Raw genomic sequence first — 21,500 nt, 5'->3', positions numbered from 1 at the left:
AAATGTTAAAAAAGAAATTTAAAAATCCTTGTATGGACTTACACAGTCAATTCAAAGTATCCAACAATGGCCAATGTTTCTTTTATTATAAATTTTATTTAATTAGAAAATCATTTTAAAATACATGCACACTAGATTTTGCTTTAAGGAGAAAAAAAAGCACTCCAAAAGTGAACCACTTATTCTGCATAAAAATAAACTTTTAACGATAATTTCTAGGTTAAAATCAAAGAAATTTTATTTAACTAGAAAAGCATTTTAAGGTTAATTTATACCACAGATTTTTTTTTCTTTTTAAAAAAAAAAGAGCACCTACAACTTATTAAAAACTGCATAAAAAATAAACTTTCAATCAACAAACCAATTAGAACACACACAATAAATTTTTCATACACATGACAAAGAATGCTAATTATAAGTAAGTTTCCTTTAATGATCGAAAATAAATCCAAAAATTTACACAATATATTTGGAAACAAATACAGTTAATCAAATCAGATTACAGCAGGACAATCAAATGAGCTTAGTGACTTTAAACATGCACAAGAATAACTGAAACATGATGAACAAATGGTTTTACGAGAAATGAAAATATTTGTGCATCACAGTGATTGAATGCTTCAATTAATGGATCAATCAATCTTGCCAAGGGCACGGATCCTCTGCAAGAGTGGTGGATGAGAGTGATGCCAAGCAGAGAAGAGCCAGTCATGAACGGGGAACCCCAAGTTGTCTCGGTTCAGTTTGATCAGAGCGCTACGAAGATCAGCTGCTCTGTGGAGCTCTTTAGCAAAGGCATCAGCTTGAAATTCAAATCTTCTCGATAGGACAGTCATTATGAAAGACAGCAACTACAAAACAAATATAATTACATTTTCCCACAGCAACTAAACACTAAAATTTTAAAAAAGTAAATAAGGTAATAACTTGTTTCAAACTAGAAACAAAATAGAAATCATTGTAAATGTTTACGTACAGTGCACAAAATAATAAATGGACCACCCTGAATAACTTTTGATCTAAAGAACGGTTCGTCATGTTCTAAAACAGGGATGGCGAACCAATGGCACGCTATACAATATTCTGGGCACGCCACCGATCACAAATTTCACTATAAAGCATATTAACAATTAAATTTTTTAAAAAAAACAAATAAACAAATTAACAATTAATGCCAAAACAACAATTAATAACGACAAAAAACGAGCTAACAATAAATAACGAGTAAAAAAAATATATATAGTCCTGCTTAAACTAACATCTTACAACCTAATATAAGTTATTTGTCATCTAATCTGCAACTACAGAAGTCACACTGATGTTACTTTAAGTTGAATTACGCGTATAACTGAGACATTGCCAACAACAACAAAAATTTCGTAGTAAATAAAGACTTTTGAGTTGATAGTATTTAGTATTATTATTTTCCCAATAATCACAAAGTCAAAATTATTTGGCGGCACGTCTATGATCTCATTAAACAATTTTTTGAAAAATGGCACGTTGGTGCATAAAGGTTCGCCACCCCTGTTCTAAAATCTCAGTGGTTTGAGCGGTTGATCTCCATGCTCAATAAATAGTGCAGATGATATTTTAAGCTCCAAAATCAGCAAGCAGATTTACAACTCAAATATTCACATTATTCTTGGTCTGCCAGGCATGGGTTGCACCTGTTTGTCGGTACTAATTAATAGTAATTTTTTCAAGCATTTTTCTATCTACCATTATTTTCTATTTATCGACTAGCAATGGTTAATTTAATAAAAGTAGTGTTTTCAATAAATTTGTCCAATTTAAATATCCTAATTTTACTATATGTACACATATACATGCATTTATTATTATGGCACATACTGTTTAACTAGATTAAATATTTACAACTCCTAAAATCTACTGTGATATAAATGTATATGATCATGCATTTACATCACACTAGCAAGCTAGTTTACATCTCAAAAATTTGTTTTATAGTTTAGTTTGCTTCTAGAATTCATAATACAGTAGAGTCTCGAAAATCCAAGGTAATTGGGGCTGACACTACCTCGGATTACTGAAAACTCGGATTTTCCGAAAAAGTAGAAAATTTTTAACAACTACAAATGAAATTAAATAAAATTAACATATTACCTTAAAATCCTTTATTCTTTAGTATAATGACGTAAAAGATTCTTTACAATTTAAAAAAATGTTCAATTTTTTGTTGCTTCAGTATATTACTTCTCTTTGTTGATGCGATAGTCAGCCAACGCTTCAAAAGCAAAACATCTGCAGGGGTGGCTTCAGTTTGCTGTTCTACATATTTTAAGGCTAGTTCTAAGGCTGCAGAACCTTCACTATGAGATTTCTTTCTCTGATAACGGAGAGTCGTTTTCTTCTGTTCCATATTCTTCCTCATCTTCCATCATTTCTATAATACTTGAGTCTGTTATTTCCAGCTTGTCGTCACTATTTAGCCATTCATTTAGATCAACTGCATTAGAGTCTTCGCAGCCTGGTAATTCCTTCACCAAATCTTTCAAAACAATTGTTTCACTATCATCATCATTAATTTCTTCAATAGGCGTAACCAATTCAGGTAGAAACTTAGTCCACGATTTAATTACTGTCGTAGGTTGAACTTCTTCCCAAGAATCTGCTATCCAGTAGACAACATCTCTCAGACTTATATTCCTCAAAACATCCGCAACACTTTCATCATCAGACTGTACTAAATGTTGCAACAAACGGTGTCGATATTTTTTCCTTAAATTTTCCAATACGCCCTGATCCATTGGCTGAATCAAACTTGTAACATTGGCAGGAAAAAATATAGCACGGATTTCACCACAACGTAGCTCATCATCGTCCGAATGATATGGAGCGAAGTTTCCAAAATGATAAGGATCAAGAACGTGTATTGAGACCCTAACTAGCATCTAAGCTACTAGTACAATTGAACTTGGAAGAATAAAACTTTTGTAGATCTTGAAAATTCCTTTCAAACCAATACCTACCTAGCCACCTTCCAAAACAAAGAGAACAAAAGGTGGTGGGTTACTGAAATTCTTTCCAGGAAGAAACTAAAAATAACGCCTGCATTCTTTTGGTTGCGAGAGGAAATGGGAAGAGCGCTTTTGGTTGCTAGGGGGAAAATTTGGCACCTCGAATTAAGCGGAACCTTGGAGTTCTGAGACTCGAACTTTCGAGACTCTACTGTATTTTGATTTTAATAGCAAATACATTAATTTATCATACTCACTCAATAAATATGTATTAATGACTTTTGCTTTGATATTGATGTAAATTCAAAAAACACCATATACAGATGACATGATATAGACTAGTAAAACTACTTATTAATATTTAAATCAAAAGAAAATAACATACACATACATTTTGTGCTGTAAGTTTTTATACAGAATTATTTACAATTAAGTACTTGTAAGCAATGTCACACATGGGTCAGCTAATCAGGTTCGACACACATGTGACGTTGCAGGAGGCATCCAATTAAATATTATCTCAAATTTTAATCAGTGTGATAATAAATCATAGTCTTAAAGCTGTAATGTTAACACATCATGCACATTCACATGATCAGTCACTACCATGTGATTAGCTGCAAGTACCCAAATGCTTCTATTCAATTAACCTTTTTTTACTTCACATTTAATCATATATATGGGTCATTCTCACAAAAACAGTCATTTTCATGTCCCCAGTATATGTTATGTTTGTTTTACAGCTTACGAAGAAAAAAAATTCAGGGAAAGTGTCCTTCAGAATGCATGCTAACAAAAGAATAAAAAAAAAATTATCAATTTTTATTTTTTATTTATGTTAGGTAATTAAAATATACCAATATGTCATTCCCTCACTTGTCCCCACTGCTGNAACACTGAATTATCACATACGAATATTCAAAGATGATGTAAAAACTTACCAAAAAATAATCAAAACACCATCTCAATTAATAAAAATATCAAGACACAAAATTCGCTGAACAACAAACCCGCCTAGCAAGCAGAAATATCTAAAAAATTAAAAAAAACACATGCACATCGGAAGTAGGCTGTTCTAACTTACGATCTCACTTCCGCCCCGAAACTTTAAATATATTAACTAAACCATCTCAGTTAAAAAGTAGACTATGCAATATAATGAAAGAGAAAAATTAATCAAAAAGTCCTGCAAAATAAAAAAAAAACACTCTTTAAAAAAAGAGAATTTTTAACTGAATAACATTTCAGCGGATAACGGAACAGCAACGCTGTTCTAGTTCAAAATCTAACCCCTTCACTTGAAGAGTGCAAGAGCTTTTTGGCTTCTGTCCAACAGAAGTGCAAAAATCTGCGATGAGTAGCGTACTTTTAGTTAGGTAGAAAGATGCGAGGGGTGGATGGGGACTGGGGATGAATGACTGAGGCAGGAAAAAAAAACGTTATTTGGATGCGCTAAAGTTTGCGAATCGCACGAGGTTTCTCTTTGGTTTTTACACATTTTTGATCAGGATTTTTTTTGTTTTTTGGAAAAATCATATTTTTTAAATTATATTTAAACTCAAAATACTCCATCTAATTTTCTGAAATATTGCTTGGTCATCGCCGCATCGTGCGATGACCGGACGCCACGCCACTGATATATATATATACACACATATATATATGAAAAGTGATTACTCCAATTTGAAATTCACGCATCGTAATATCGCATAAAATTGTTTTGTTTTTTTTGTTTTTTTTTTAAATCATGCAAAATTTTGTAGCAATAATCATTGAAAAGGCGATCTAGAAATGAAATCGACTTACAATGGAATCTGTGTAGATAGAACAAATTAAAAAGTGAAGACTCAAATTTGCAATTCAAAATTTTTTATTTTTTAAGAAAAAAAAAGTTCAGTGTGTTCAAAAACTATCTTGTGGGGGGCAGATTTTCCACCCAATTTATGCTTAGAAAAAAAAAAAAACACATCGCTAGGAGTACGGAAAAGTCTCCCAATAGTCTCCTTTTCCTGAAAATAGTTGCTTTTTTAGCCTTTTCAAGCAAAAAAAGTTGCCAAAGTTGCCTCATGCCAATAATAGTTGCAAATAGTTGCATTTAAGTCGCCTGTGACAACTCTGTCTACAGTTTCCAAATTAAAGTAATTGAGGTATCTAAGACAAATGACATGATATTTATGCATACACTGTAATACATGTGTACACTGTAATACATGTGTACACTGTAATGTATATGTACACATCAAACAATGATTATTTAGATCTAACAATTGTTACTGAAAGACAAATAAATATAAATTAAAAGAAATAGAAGGCACTCATAATACAAATATTAGTAATTGGTTTTTAGATTAGAATTTGATTTTCTGAACTAATTCATGATAAAAGTTAAATAATCATTTAAAAGTCGACAACTCTTCTTAAATATGAAATCTAAAAGTAGGTTCAACCTTGAAGACCCTGATGAAAACAAGAAGAGTCTGATGAATCTCTTGACACAATAAATAAATCTAAAAACCAGTTATGAGTAAAATATAGAAAATATATAAATTTTTATAAAATAAATGTGATTGTACAAAAAAAGTCACTAATTATAATATATATATAATTAATCAGAGTGTAGAAAGCAATGTCATTTTCTCAAGTAGATATTTGGAATTACTGGGATTCTTTAATCGGAAAAACTAAGGTTTAATAAAGTCAAAAGAAATTAATAAGAACTAAATTTTACATAAGTATATAGAAATGAAACTTACTTCATTGTAAGGAGAAAACACAAATTGGAAAATCACAAGGAAACCCACAATAATAGGCTTTACATCATGAAAACCAAATGCTGCATACAAAACTGTGCTTCGGTAGAGAAGAGCAAATACAGCAAAGCAGAAAAACAAGTTGACCTAAATAAAGTATTGTAGTTTATACTTTCTTTCTTAATAANACAACAACTACTAATAACAATAACTAAATAAACAACAACTAAATTCCATTCGTTTAGCATTGCGTCATATGTTGTTCCTACTAAATCGAAGTAGTTGTGTTTTTTTCATATTATACCCAATTGTCCACGAATCTTCAGATTTCCTGCTATGTTTTAAAAAACTTTATTTGTGAAAACCTTCAGCGTGGCGGACAGCTGGCCGCCTTAGGCGGCTAGTTACAAATAAAAGTACAGTGCATGAGCAGAGATTTCTCAGTGATATAAAGCTGTCTGTAAAAAACAGAGCTGTTGTTGCGAAGGATTGGAATTCAGTCCTCAATGGCGACTTGAAACCCACCCAGCTTCAGATTGATGTAATGCTGTGAGTAACACTGACTACATTGCCACACTCAAGTCATTGGTCTCAAAATCGTGGAGCCTAAACCTTCATGACCCCCCCCAGGCTCATAGCAGGGTGTTAAGAGAATACTTTGGATGAGCTTAAACCATCCTAAAGTTAAAGTATACTTTTAGCCCCAGACTAAAAAATTTATGTTTAATATTTCCTTTTCTCCATATTTCCATACAAGCTATCCTAACTAAACATTAAACCCGTATTTAATTTTAAAAAAAATATGCAAGCTCTCTAAAGTTTAAAATTATTAAATTGAAGCAATAAAATGCAAGCTCTCTAAAGTTTAAAATTATTAAATTAAAGCCTACATTTTTAAAAATTTTAGAGAAAAAAAAATAACGATTTTCTAGGTACATTTTCATTTCTTAATTTTCATACATAATGAATTTTAAAGACAAAAAATTTTTAATTAAATTGTATCATTTAAAATTTTAATCTATACATAATTGTCGCCTTTAAAGTACCTTATCTAATATTATGTCTTAATTCAGCTATCCACTAAATGAAAGTAATATAGCAATAATATTTTTAATATGCATGGATTTATGTGTTTGTAAATTTATTTGATTTTAATTGATAATAAACTCATATTTAATAATTAAAATAAAATTTTATTATAAATTCAATAAATAATGAAACTTGTATTGCAACAGTTGTGTCATAAAAAATACATTAATTGATATTATAAATGCAAATAATTTTGTTTTTAATGTTTGTATGAAATATTCTCCCTAATGCTTATTTAATACTTATTAAAATTATTTAACTTTCGAGCAAAAAAGGCCAAATACTGAATATTCACAACGTCCTGAAAAATAAAAATAGTGAAGAATAAAAAAAAAAATTACAAATAGTTATCATATACAATTATTTAAGAATGATGACTACATATTTGAATTAAAATTTGTATAAATTGAATAGATTAGTTGAATTTTAATTTTTTGTCAAACAAACTTGGATTTTTTTTTAAATTAAAATTATTTACAATTTGCTAACACTTAGTTTAAATATTAAAATGTTACACACTCTTACTGACTTAACATAATATAAGGATTATTCAACCTTAGGAAAAACAGACTAGTTTTCAATACAGGTGAGAAATATGATTATAAACATTTGCTAACTGATAGATGAAAACCCAGCAGCAAAATTTTTGGAGCCAATCTGCAGCAATATATTCAAAAATTAAAATTTGTGTGTGAATTTTATGTAAACAGGAAGAGATTATTCTTATAAAAATTAAGCTTAATCTAACATACATGTAGCAAAACTTGCAAATAATGAATATGATAAAGTTATACACAAAATCTTTATGTTGTTTAAGTTTAATATTACACAATCTTACTTTAGCTCTGTCCTAAAGAAGAAAAAATAGATCCTTACACTAAACACGCTAAAGAATTTTGAAGGAAAGGTTTAACATGCAGCTGATAATATTAAATTAAAATATTTTCAATTAAAACGAAGAAACAAACAGAACTATTATTTATGGTGTTTAATTTCTGCCCATTTAAAGTTTCTTCAAGTGAATCAATTATGGCATTACAGGTACTTTACAGGCAAGTAAAACAATAGCTAGAAAAAGAGTATTAAGTGTTTTTTTTTTAATTTTAGTACCTAATTTTAAAATAAATAACAATAAAAATAAGGAAAAACTATTCCTTGTTTTTCATTTAATATATAATTTTCATTTATTTTCATTTTTTTCAGCTAATCTTTATTTATAGTTTAAAAATAAAAATCTGAGATGGAAAATAGTTTGCAGATAGAGATTAGTTGTTATATTCTGTAGGGCCTATGGGAGGGTTTCTGTGATTAAGGATGAAAATAAAAATAACGCATCTTGATAAAATATTTGTAATAGCAATATTATTGTAGCAAAGGCTTTCCTTAATAAGTAATAGAGTTTTATCTTAAAATCCAAAATTTAAAAAAAAAAAATTAAAAAACAAGAAGAATTAAAATAGAATATTGAGATATATATTGATAGAAAAATAATTTCAGTCGTTTCCTTACATTTCGATCTTTAACATGACTTAATTTTCTGTTATATGAATTTTAAATTATGATACATTTCTCTTTATAAAACTGAAATAAACATTCCAAATAATAATTTTAATATTAATTCTAAAAAAGGTAAAGACGAAAAGAAAAAAAAACAACACTATATACTGTTAACATGAAGTAGGCTAAAACATTGATTTATTTGTTGCAAAATGACATATTTGCTTACCTGAGCAATGATTAAATTTTTTAGTGTATGATTTAATTTCCAATGACCAAGTTCATGAGCAAGAACTGCTACAACTTCATCATTATTACAGCCGGTTCTTTTATGCTGCTGGATATAAACGAATAATCAGATATTAGTTAATAATTATTATAAATCTGGTTGAAAAATTTTATTACAGAGATAATAATAAGCAGTAGCTTTATAAAAACAATAAATATTATAACAATGCATACTATCAAAACAGAAAAGCTACAAATTCAATTTTTTTTTTAAGTAATGGAGATAATTTTTTGTTAAGCACCATAGTGATATTCAAATGCAAAATGAGATATTTAATTACACAGTTACAATTTTCCTACGCAATGAAATAAACTCCCATATATTTGTATGCAAAACAATATATATTTTTATTGTAAACATTACTTTGAATTAAATTACTTTACAAACAAATTAGTCTGCTCATCTTTTTTAAAAATTAGGGTTTTCCTTTTTTTCTAAATTGGTAAAATGTAGTTCAAAATCAAGAAAATTTGAGAAGAAAATGTGCCAGGAAATAAAATGTCATTAAAAAAACATGACATTCTACCATTTTTAAAAGTTTTCTGGAATTTCATTATCCTATCTGCTATATCAGAGTAATACTTTGCAATTAAAACTTAAATTTTAATAGGTTTACTGGGAGAGTTAAGTTATCAAGCTACTTTAATTGTGCTGCAAATGTTCAAGATGAAAAGTGTAGTATGTTTAAAAGTTTATTTATTTCAATCAAAGATTACCAATATAAACTACAAATTACTTTCACAATCTACTTTGTTTTTCATGATTGCGAAAAGATTCATGGTCTTACGGTTAAGCAAGTATATTAGATAGAAAGATTTCAGCACTAAGTTAGGAATTGACTAAAACAAAATAACATAAGAAATAACGAATGCTAAAAACCATTTCTGTTGGAAAATATATTAAAATAAATACAATACCTTTCCTTCTTCTTTTTCTGTCTCTTCCTTCTCCTTTTTAGTTTCTTCTTCCTTATTTAATGGGGTGTATTCTTCCAACAAAGTATCAAAAAGAACTATCCGTTTGTTTTTATAAAAACCATAAAAATAGGCATTGCTATGAGCAGATCTTTTAGAACCTTTCAAATAAACGAAATAATTTATTAGTGATTCAATAAATGAATATAAACACTGTCTGTAAGAGTCAATATAAGTAATAATATTTTATTTATGCCCTACTAGAGCTGCACAATGAACTATTGGCAACAGTCCGGGAAACATCCCTGAGGATGATACAAAGACACATGCCGTTATAATTTTGATCTTCTGCAGAGGGAGTGGGTACCCTGCTTTTGTAGCCTGTTGACCTGAGATTAGAAGAGTTATTTGAACCATTTTCTGTACTTTTTTTAAATGTGCATCTAAGTTTTAAAAAACAATTTTTACTACAAACTTTAACTTTATAATAAGAATTCACATGCTTAATAAACTATAGGGCAAAGATGTAATTAAGCAGTACAAATGCTAATTTTTACCTTAAAAAACTTGGTTCAAAACTGACCAAAATAATTCAAATCAAAAGGTTGATATGGAAAGGAGTTTTAGTTATTTACTTAAAATCTTTATACTAACAACATACAGAGTATCTGCTACATTTTAGATTTTCAAATTCATGACTTTTCTTTTCATGACTAATTCCAAGAACAAAAACACAACAATAAATTTAAAAAGCATTATAATAACATTAAGTGAAATGATAGGTATAACCAAAACTGTTATACTCTGCATCTTCATATTTATAAGAAAGAGTTGAAGCAATAAAAGAGCTGAAAACAATACAAAAGCAAATAATTTTGTCTTCTTTTCTGCAGAATTATAATAAATTCTAAAGTTACTTTTCTTGTTCTTCGGAATTGGAAGAAGTACTCCTGATTTTTTCTGTTTTCATTTCGGAATATAAAAAAATCGCCAATCGGCTTGCTTCAGCAAAAATTTGAAATTGATAAAATAAAAACAATAACGAAAATTGTGAAATCACTGAAGTTTAAAAGACAATTCGCTCTAGAAATGATGTTTTTCTTTCAATTTTTGAAAGAATGCCGTAATTTTTAAAGAACACGATAAAAATATTTTATATTTTAATAAACTACGCCTGTCAGTGGGGATTTTGTTAAAAATTCAGACATTCAGAACACCATAAAATTGGGGGGGGGGAGTAGATAACATTTTAAAAATTAGATTTTACAGCGACCTAAATCAAAGGCTTTCCATGATTTTTTTAAAAAAATAGTTAAAATCATGACATCTCACGACAGATTTTGTCCAACGCCGAAATTCATGATTTTTCATTACTTTCCAGGTGCGCGGAAACATAATTAAACAAAGCAATTGTGTAGTTATAATATAATTTTTAACTGCGTCTAAATAAAAACTGATTTATAAAAGGTTGCTATTGAATTTCAGAAAAATTCAAAAAGATACACAAAGAAAATATCTTTTAACCAAAAAGCTTTAACTATGTTCAACAGTTTGAAAAATAACAAATTGTTCTAAAAATAAAAGCATTTTGACTTTTAAGTCAAAAGTTTACTAGAATCACTTTGAATAGTTTTTATTTATATTTCTTTCTGAATGTAACAATTTTAGTCTAAATTTATGTAATAAAATGTTAAAAAAATTGTTTATCACTTAGTTTATCACTTAGGACACAGCAATCAACTAGTTATTAGGTATATTAACAATATTTTTTTGGCTAATGAGAATTACAATATTTAGGATATTTATCTCTAAATATTAATATTATTAACATAAGTTTGCAGCTATTTTCCTTTAATAAAATTACACTTCATAAGGAAATTAAAAAAGCTGAAATAAACATAAATGATGATCACATGATTTTAAATGGATTTGTTTTCCAAAGTAAGGAACAACATGAGACTTAACAAATTTTTTAAACATAAATTAAATTTTAAGCACACTCTGTAAAGGTTTACCCTTTCAGGATTATTACAAACAATGCAAAATATTTTTAAATTGTCACAAACTAAAACATTTATTAAAAAAAAATTTACTTAGTAGTTAAAAAGTTATTTTCACCTTCCACAACAAAAAGCTTTTTCAGTGGAAATTCTATACTCTTAGCTAAATTCTCAATACGAGTTCTCAATTCTCCTTCCGGCAATGGAGTAAACTTATCAAACAACGGTGCAATATAATCAGCATAAACTGTCAGAAGAATCTAAAAGGCAATTTTTTTTTGTAAATTATTCAATATGAAAATGTTAAAAACAAATCTAATATACATTATAAAAACAATTATAATAAAATATTAAATGTTAAATGCATATTAATAATTTCTCAATGAGCTTTGTGTTCATCATTTGCTGTTAGTGTGGGAAAAAATTTTATTACTACAAATGTCTAAGGGAAAGTTGAAAACTCTTAGCTCGGAAGATATAAGTAATCCTACTAATGTTATTGACACAAATCGAACCATGAAAAATAAAGATACAGCGCCAAAGCATAGAATTTCTTCGGAAAACTCTTTCAATGCCATTTAAAGAAAAACATTTATATTAAACAATATGAATCTATGAACATGAACTAAAAAAACAGATTTGTTAATATTCTGAAGTCAAAAGTTGAAACAAGCAACAAGTCAAACTTCTAACAAAATGAAGTATTTCATTCATTGTATATGGTTATTGCAACTACATAGGGAAGTCATCAATCAGAACAAGAAGCCAGTGCTTTCATTAAATTCTAGCACTACTATAAAGTCTAAAGAGAATAATTAGCTAGCAAAAGCATGAATAAAAGTTAAATTATTAAAAAATAACGGGGTAGCAAAAGCATGAATAAAAAAAATAAACTCATAAAGAGATAAACAAAAAAATAAAATTAGAATTGGTAGAAAAATTGGTAGCTGTTCGCTCCAACCTTGTGCTATCTACCCAGCCTTAACCTAAATTAAGCCTTACCTATTGAAACGCAGAGCTATAAGCGATAAGCAGAGAGCTCGCCGCACTTAACTATACTCAATAAAATTAGAAGACCTTTTTAGAACTGCAGAAAGTTGTTGGTTTGTTTAGATATTAGTTTTGTTTTGGAATTTGAGTTTTCTTATAACCCATTACGGGTTTTTCTAGTTGTTTTACAAGATTATAACTATCCCGTTACGGGTACTTCATATTTGTTACTGTTTGTGAATAAAAGTTTTTTTTATAAAAAACTGAACTGTTATTACACTACCTTCACAAGTTTGTATCATTTAATTTATAATATAAACGTGCAATTTCTTTCATTTGCTAATTAAAGTTAAACACACCTAGGAAAAATGGATTTTTTAAATACAAGCAGATTACGATACACTTGCTGTTACATTAATTCACTTTTTAGGATTACATTTATTTAATCTACAATGTTTAACAGGGATGATTGTGGCACAAAATGAAAAAACCTGAAAATTTTATGTGAAAAAAATCTATATCAAGATATCAATTTATAGACCATACCTGACATACATTTAACATAATTTTTTGAATAAGAACTATAATTAAATTACCCTTGAATGAAGAATATTACACCTTTACAGTAAATAATTTAAGAAAAATCTTAGTTTGCACAAGAATCATAATGTTGGATTTTTAAAATAGTGTGAATATGAATCACGATATTGGATTTTAAATCACGTGAATATGAGGCGCAGAGTACTATTTGTTTAAACCACATGAATATGAATCGTACCGCATAACTTCTAAATTAGGTAAATACGAAAATCGATGTTTGATATTCAAACCGCGTGAATAGGAATTGAGATATTAACCGATTCCAGTGCAGTTCCAAATATTTTAAAATTATGTAAATCCACCAAACCAAATGAAACAATTGGCGGATTTCTGTCCCTTGACAGAAGAATGACAACCTATAGTGAATAGAACCTATACTGAAGAAACCTATAGTGAATAGTGTATGTAAGCGTCTCGTTAGCGAAAGTTTCAAAATTTGAATTTTAGATTGAGGAATTCCATGAAAATTACGTTGGAATATAAATTTTTAAATAGTGGTAGTCCGAGAACTGACGGTCTTGAGAAACGCGGAAATTTGTGATATTCCCAGAAAAATCATATACCTTGAGCCTAATTTTTAGAGCTAGAATCGTAAAGCGAAAAACCCAGAATTCTGCAATATTCCCAGAATACATTCTTCTAACTAAAATTTATAATCATGCAAAATCACAGATATTAAATCTTTTATTGTGAAGGGCTCAAAATTAACAGTAGTCCATTGAACCAGGCCTACTCAAATTTGTCTCAGACCACTATAAAATAAATTATCAGTGGATCCCGGACCTGCAATAAATGATAAGGGATGGTAAGCTATTTTGGTCACAAAATAGCATATTTTATAGCAATTATGAACATAATACATTCTACATACATTGTTATTTTTCGCTTAAATTCATCTAAAAATTCATCTTAAATTCGTAATAAAATCTATTCACGACATATAAACATAACAGTGCAAATTTGTTTCAACTAGTAATATCTTTTAGTTACTGGTCTTTAAACAAGGGACTAAATTTTATTAATTTTTAATTCAGTTGCACAATGAAGACAGTAAGTAACTGATATCAAGAATTATCAATTGTTTATTGTTGGAGTTTTAACCAATGAAAGTAATGAATCACTTAATCCTTTCAATCAAATTAAAATTTGAAAAAGTTAGTATATTAAACTAATACAACATCCACTGTATATATTCCTAGAATGTTATTAAATTTTACAAAAAGCAGAATTTTTTAACTGCCATTAACAGCATACATTTACACAAAATTATATTTATAAAAAATTAAAATTTAAATTAAAAATCAGTAAATTTTATTTATAATATATGTGATGCCACATTTTAAAAATTTTATATATATGTGATGCCACAAAAGGCATTACTTTCTTTAATTTATTAAACTTATTTCCTTTTAATCATTCTTAACCAAATTTTAATTTAATTAAACCAATAAACCTTTATTTTTATTACAATTTATAAAAAGCGAATATAAATTATTTTATTCTTTTATTAACAACCACTGAAATGGATAACTTTTTATTTCAATACTAATGTAAGAGTCATTAATTCACAAAATCCAAAATAAAAATCTATTTATAAATTTTTAACTCTTTATTTCTTACAACAAAAATTTGTCAATTACATAGTTATACTAATTCTCACAGTCTTTTTTGTGATTCGCCTTTTCCAAATTATTTTCAAATTTATATTGATTATGGCGGTTGGCTTTATTTTTTGATAAATCACAAATTTGGATCTCCTACCATGCTCTGAACTCTCTGTTGGGAACAATACAATCACTTTTTAAATTGGGTTTTGATTAGGCTGGTTATGGGGGATTTATCTCCCATGGCCTGTCATAAATAACATTATTATTCAAAATTTATTACTTAACTTAAAAAGTTTTATTACGGATAAAATATATTTTGTATCTCGATCTCTACAAATACTAAATAAAAGTTTTATTTTAATTACGATCCAGTTTAGATCTTTACTGCCATTCTCATTATCCTGTTTTCATCACAGTCCACACCTAATTTTTGTCAGTACAATATATATATATATATATATACATATACTTACTTGGGAAATATTTAATATGAAAAAAAAAGCATAGCGATTTTCCTTACTCTTTAACATTACTTAAAACATTGTATAAATGCTGTTGCAAATTTTTATTAAAAACTAGCAGAGAGAAGTTTGAAAGTGGTATAAAATTAAATCAAATATTTAAAATTATCAAACAAAAATCTTTAAATTATTGAAAAAGATATCCATTTGAAAAATATTTTAAGCACATTAAAAAAGTATTCAATTACATATTTATACAAAATCTTTTAACATTAGAGGGATTTTGAGGGAATAAAAAGCTCATATGTACTTACGAAAGATATGAGGACACAGAAGACCCATAAATAAATGAAGAAATAGTCACCACCAATTTTAACGATATGAACTATGATCGAAAGTATGGGAAGCATAACAGCTTGCATAACAATGAATTTCTTTATTCTATCTTTAAAGTAGAAACCTAAAGTCTTAAAAGGAAAAAGCCAAATCACTTTTTAATTTCAATTCTGATATTAACTTATTTTAATTATAACAGAATTTTTTTTACCTGTTTATTGAATCCATGCTTTTCTTCAAGTACAAAAGTCATGTACAAACTAAAAGGTAGGTCTAAGAATGTACTGATTATTGAACCAATCAATGAAAATATTACTGTTTGAGTTATCTGCAAAAGAATAATAAAATTTCCTGAACAAGTGATTTTATAAATAGGCTATTCTAAAGCTACAGATTTTTAAATAAAACAAGTTCCAAAAATTTATGAGCAATTAATTTATCTAAGGTAACAGTTTAACGCCAGTGTGTAAGTAAGATTTGTAAGTAAAAAACATAATTTTAAAATTTTTATAGGGACACTTTAAAAAAAACTTTTTTTTTTTTACATGTCTCATTAAGTGATTAATCGGATAATTTACATTAATAATCTGTCTCTCTGTTTTCTAATCATCATAACTGGAACCAGTTTTAAAAAATACAGAATAGTAAAAATAGTATAACATAACAAAGTAACAGCAGAACTATCGATTTATAAAACTATTACATTAAATATTTTGAATGTTAAGTAATTACAATAAAGCTTAAATATTAGCTAATTAAAAGTTGATATTAAATTAATGCTTTATATGCTGCTGAATGTTTAATACTTGTCTTTGCAACAACGTGTAATTAATATATAACGTTTAATACTCTTGCTCATATACTAAAGTTTGCATTGCACAATCACAAGTTTGTAAACATTTCAAATTTACACAAAAAAATTACATTTCATACATTAAAAAAGCAATATAATGTAAACTGGTAAACCTAAGTTATTTGACTATAGTCCATCTGAAAACATAATTTAGTCCCAGAAAAAAAAATTCCCATATCTAATTTAAAGGTATGAAGCAAAAGCTTCATACACTTAAATTTGATGAGGATTTAAATGAAAACTTATTGACTTTAAATTAAAAAATTTAAAAGAAAATTGATTTTGAAGAAAAATTTGCTAACTTGAAAACAAACAAAATATAAGTTTATCAAATACAAAGTAATTTGTCATGGATTAGGTGCAAAGGCAAGGTTCATCTTTTAAGCTATTAAAGAAGAATGTATATCAATAATGATGAAACACTTAAACATAAAGTGATGTTTATAAAAATAAGTTAATAAAAATAAAAAAGCATTAGAACAACACCAAATGATAAACGCATCACAAAATACAGAAACAACATACAAATATTAGACCAGATTTTACAATAAAAATTTCAAGTAACTTTAATTTAATATTATTTTATAAATTAATGAAAATAACACCTTTAAAAAGTTAAGTTTCACTAAGAGCTTGTTTCTAAAAACCGTAAAACTAGAACAGCCTTGTTTGTTTTTATTTTTTTAAATATCGGATTTGTGGGATTTACTGTTTGAAACTGTCTAAAAATAAGTAAACAAAAAGGGTATAGGTATGAAATAACTTATAAATATGAACTACTTCATCTAAAAAAAATACTTATTTGAATTTTTTAGTGACATTTAATAGTTAAAGACTAATGAACTTAGAGAGAAAAAAAAAGTTAAAAGCCAAAGTTACTACTGTTATGTCTAAAGTTTTACCACTCCTTTTTTAAGTTACTTAACTAATGATACTTATCCAATATTCAGCTATGAAACCTGAAATGAACAAATTATTTTTCGTAGAACCCTGGCACTTTATAAAAAAGTTCATTAGTCGCAGCGAATATACAAAATTAAAAAACAAGACGAAAGAAATACTATTATTATTTTGAAAATATTTAAGGAATGTTAAAAATGAAAATATTAGAAATATGAATTTATTCTAGGTGTACGTTAAAAATGTATAAAATAAGCTGAGTGATTGTATTTAAAAAAGAACTGTAATAAACGTTAAAAATACTTAACAAAGAAATGTAAATCCTTTGTCTTGAATTTAGCTATTTTATTTTGAATTTAAAAGAAGAGAAATACTTAATGATTTTTTTTATAATTCATATCCTTTTCCCAATTTGTTTAATATATTGTTAAAGAAAAAAAAAATTAAAAATTTTGCTACTTTTTTTTTATTGGCATTTTGCATAAATAAATTTATATAAACAACAAAAATATTAAATAATTTATGGATTATTGATTGGGTATAAAAATCATACATTCACAGCTAGTAAAAAATCGGAAAAATCCAACTTTCAGAAATCCTTTCAAGGAACACTAGAGTTTTTCAGAACAACTTTTGAGAGCATCAGGTCTATCAAATGTCAGAAAAAAGAGACAAACAATGAGGAAACAAATATATTGTACAATAATTCTGCATACCTCATGATCCTTTCCATATCCAAAATGAGTAGTAACTTTACCACTTAAAGCCCACAAACATGGAATTCCACCGAATACTAAAATACCCTGAAATAATATGAAGCAAATTGTGAAAAACAAATTAATACATTATCATACCTACATAACTTTGACTAATCATTCCATACTTATATCAAATAATTATTAAAGCAGAGAACATCCAATAGAACAAACTTACCGTCTGTAGTAATTGTTCATATATTGAACAAACAAGCTCAAACTTGTTTTTATCTAAGTTGTAGATACGAGATTTAGCATAAGTTTCTTGATCCAAAACACCAACTAGCTCTACTGGAACTGAAATGGTCTTTTTCGCAACTTTATACTATAAAATATTTAAATATAATTATAAAATATTTAGAATTAAATATGCTTTTAAAATATTTAGAATTAAATACACTTAAAAAATTTCATTTTACATTAATAATTATAAAGGTGGAAAAAGTTTACAAGGTTTGAGTACTCAAAAATGACACCCATTTGTGAGAGCTCAAAACATGTCAGCTTTTTTCACCTTCATGATTTTTTAAGCAAAATAATTCTTTATCACATAGGTAGTACAATATCAACTTTTTTTGTAACAGTGATCATTTTGGAAACAAACATTAACAAAGTTATGTAACCCTACTTTAATAATAACTTTATTATATATCTTAATCTTACAGCAAAAACAACCAATTTCATTATTTGCTATACAGTATATAAGTCTCACATTGTTTATTTATGTGTCATCATATTGTTAATTTTTTTAAAGTTAGTAAACACATATTTTTCTCGTCATTTTAATGTTGTAAACACAAGTTATTTTGCTTTCACTAGTTGATACTTAGGGGAGATTTCCGTATCGTGATCTGTGGCAGAATAATAGCCACAATTTTGGAAACTTCCGGGCAGTGGTCCGTGATAAACTTTAAAAAAAAACATCACAGAAAGAGACCAACTTGAAAGGTAAAACTTGTTGCTACCCCCAGACAAACATCTACATATTTTTTTTTTGTTTTTTTTTTAATTTTTGCCAGTTTAAAATCTACTTAGCACCTTGGCGATTGTAGTTGGGGCGACAGATCATGATACGGAAATATCCCCAGCACTTATCTTACTTAGCAGAAATAAATAATATACTGCTTATTTCAGTATTCATTTTAAAGCTAAAAGGTAAGATGTTTTGTGTTCAATAGTTAATCAAATTCTAATTTTATTTAGTAAGTATAATATATTGTTTATTTTTAAATCTATCATTTCAATTTGAATTATTTTTGAACAGTTATTAATTCTACATAAAAATTTGCTATGTTCGTTGAAAAGACGTTGATCCTGGTTAGAACCAAAAAAACTTCTAACGACGAAAAAATTGCTGCTATCAAATGTATGTGTACTTTAAAATGCCAGATGTAAATTTTCGGCCTAGAAGAGACATGGCGATTTTTTGGCGGTAGATCATGATAGGGAAATCTTCCGCACGTCAAAACAATTTGAACTTTATATAATAAACAATAATAAATCATATATTATTATTAAAAGGTAACAAGAATTTCATATGTTAAAATTATAACACACACAAGAGACATAGAATTGAATGATTATATAATCGCATCGTAGAGCACATTTTAAAAGGGAAGTAAATAAAAATTATATACCTGGCGATAAGAAAGAAAAGTGTTCCAAACATAAACAATCCACGAAAAAATTAAAATAGCATTCATTATTTCTTGTGGCTCCCATACTGGCGTTAACAGTAGCTTTCTTATGAAAGGAACTTTTAATAAAGGAGTAAAAAGCTCCTCTATAAACTCTCGCTGCATTTTTGGAATACTGCAAAACTAAACACAATAATTTATATTACATATACAAATATTAATGTAAAAGTCAATTTCGTTGAATAATACTAAACAAAATCGAAAAGCCGGGTCATCACTTGAGTATGCTTCCTGTATTTTATTTCTGTCGGAATAAAGATGAAAACTGATTAACCGGTTTTCCTAAGGACCATTTTCACTGGAACATTTCCACAGAAAACATTTTTCTGTGGAAAACTCGCCAATCAAGTTCCCGTTCTCATGCTCCCCTGTAAGGTATTGGCGATGACAGGAGGCAACCTAGTTGAAAGCAATTAGCGGTTTCGGTGAAGTTGAAACATGTCATATGATGGTTGCCCGGTTGCTTTCAACTAGCAACTGAAGTTAAAACCTTTCAACTTTAGTGGAGCAACCAGATTAGTTGAAACGTGTCATATAGTAGTTTCCAAATACTTTCAACCTTAACTATCCCCTCTGCAGAGGATCAAAATTGTGAAGGCATGTCTTCGGATCATCCTCAGGGATGCTTCCCAGACCGTCGCCAATAGCCCATTCTGCAGCTCTAGTGCGCGGTTTCGGTGAAGTTGAAACGTGTCATATGATGATTGCCCGGTTGCTTTCAACCTGCTTTCAACTAGCAACTGAAGTTAAAACCTTTCAACTTTAGTGGAGCAACCAGATTAGTTGAAACGTGTCATATAGTAGTTTCCAAATACTTTCAACCTTAACTAGCAACCATTTAGTAAACAAAATACACGTGCTGATTCTGACGCATCCTGAATTTTTATCTTTTAAATTTAAACTTCGTTTAATCTTCTAACTATGACTGTTTTAAATAAAATTCTAGTAATATATGCATTTTTTTTTTTTTTTTTTTTTTTTTTTTTTTNTTTTTTTATTTTTTTTTTTGAAATTTTTAAAACGTATCCTTGTCTTTGGGACATAAATAACAAAGATTATGCGAATAAACTTATTTCCCTATAAACTAATTTCCTCTGTGGAGATATTAAAAGTTACAAATTATTATTGAATTTTAAAAGTGAATGAAAAGAAAACTAGCATATTACTGATTACAAATGTTTAAATATTTGAAAATTCAAAATTATATAGCTTGAACGCTAAGTTTCTTAAACTCATTTTGACAGATTTTGATGGATATTTCTTTGACAGATATTTCCGAGTACTAATGAAATTTTGAAAGCAAACGAAAGAAATTATTTTGCTTTTAAATCGCCTTTTTTTCTGTTCTAGTTCTTCTTTCAGAACCTCAGCTATCAGCTCAACGCCTACTTCAAGTACATCGTCAATAATCGCTTCAATTAAAAGAGCTTTTAGCAATAGACTTTATTGAAAAATATAAGTTCTGGTATTGGACTGTTATATACTATAATAGCTCAATACCAGTGCCGTTCTGGTATTTGACTATTCAGAGTTGGTTGAACAAGTGAAGGTTGTAACGTGTGATCACAAACGAGAAACCAAAAACCGGTTTCTTAACGAGTTGCCTCCACTTGGTTGCCTATAGTGTCATCAGCACTTAACTAGCAACCATTTAGTAAACAAAATACACGTGCTGATTCTGACACATCCTGAATTTTTATCTTTTAAATTTGAACTTGGTTTAATCTTCTAACTATGACTAGTTTTAAATGGAATTCTAGTGATATATGTATTTTTTTTTT

At 28.0% G+C, this 21,500-nt stretch overlaps 1 protein-coding gene across 1 annotated transcript; it reads right to left on the bottom strand.

The window, feature by feature from the left end:
- Positions 1 to 412: 412 nt before the first annotated feature.
- Positions 413 to 20,082, bottom strand: LOC107439406 (CAAX prenyl protease 1 homolog; the record flags this gene model as incomplete). Its single annotated transcript, XM_043042898.2, is given in 10 exon segments — positions 413 to 851; positions 5,735 to 5,878; positions 8,547 to 8,654; positions 9,524 to 9,681; positions 11,639 to 11,780; positions 15,493 to 15,645; positions 15,726 to 15,842; positions 17,984 to 18,070; positions 18,201 to 18,347; positions 19,660 to 20,082. Coding segments are annotated over 10 exon segments (1,440 nt in total). The 3' UTR covers positions 413 to 632.
- Positions 20,083 to 21,500: the final 1,418 nt, after the last annotated feature.

The sequence above is a fragment of the Parasteatoda tepidariorum genome, chromosome 9 (assembly GCF_043381705.1).
Source record: "Parasteatoda tepidariorum isolate YZ-2023 chromosome 9, CAS_Ptep_4.0, whole genome shotgun sequence".
NCBI classification, from domain to species: Eukaryota; Metazoa; Arthropoda; class Arachnida; order Araneae; family Theridiidae; genus Parasteatoda; species Parasteatoda tepidariorum.
The sequence above is the reverse complement of the archived record's forward strand: the minus strand, read 5'-3'. Positions and strand labels throughout refer to the sequence as shown.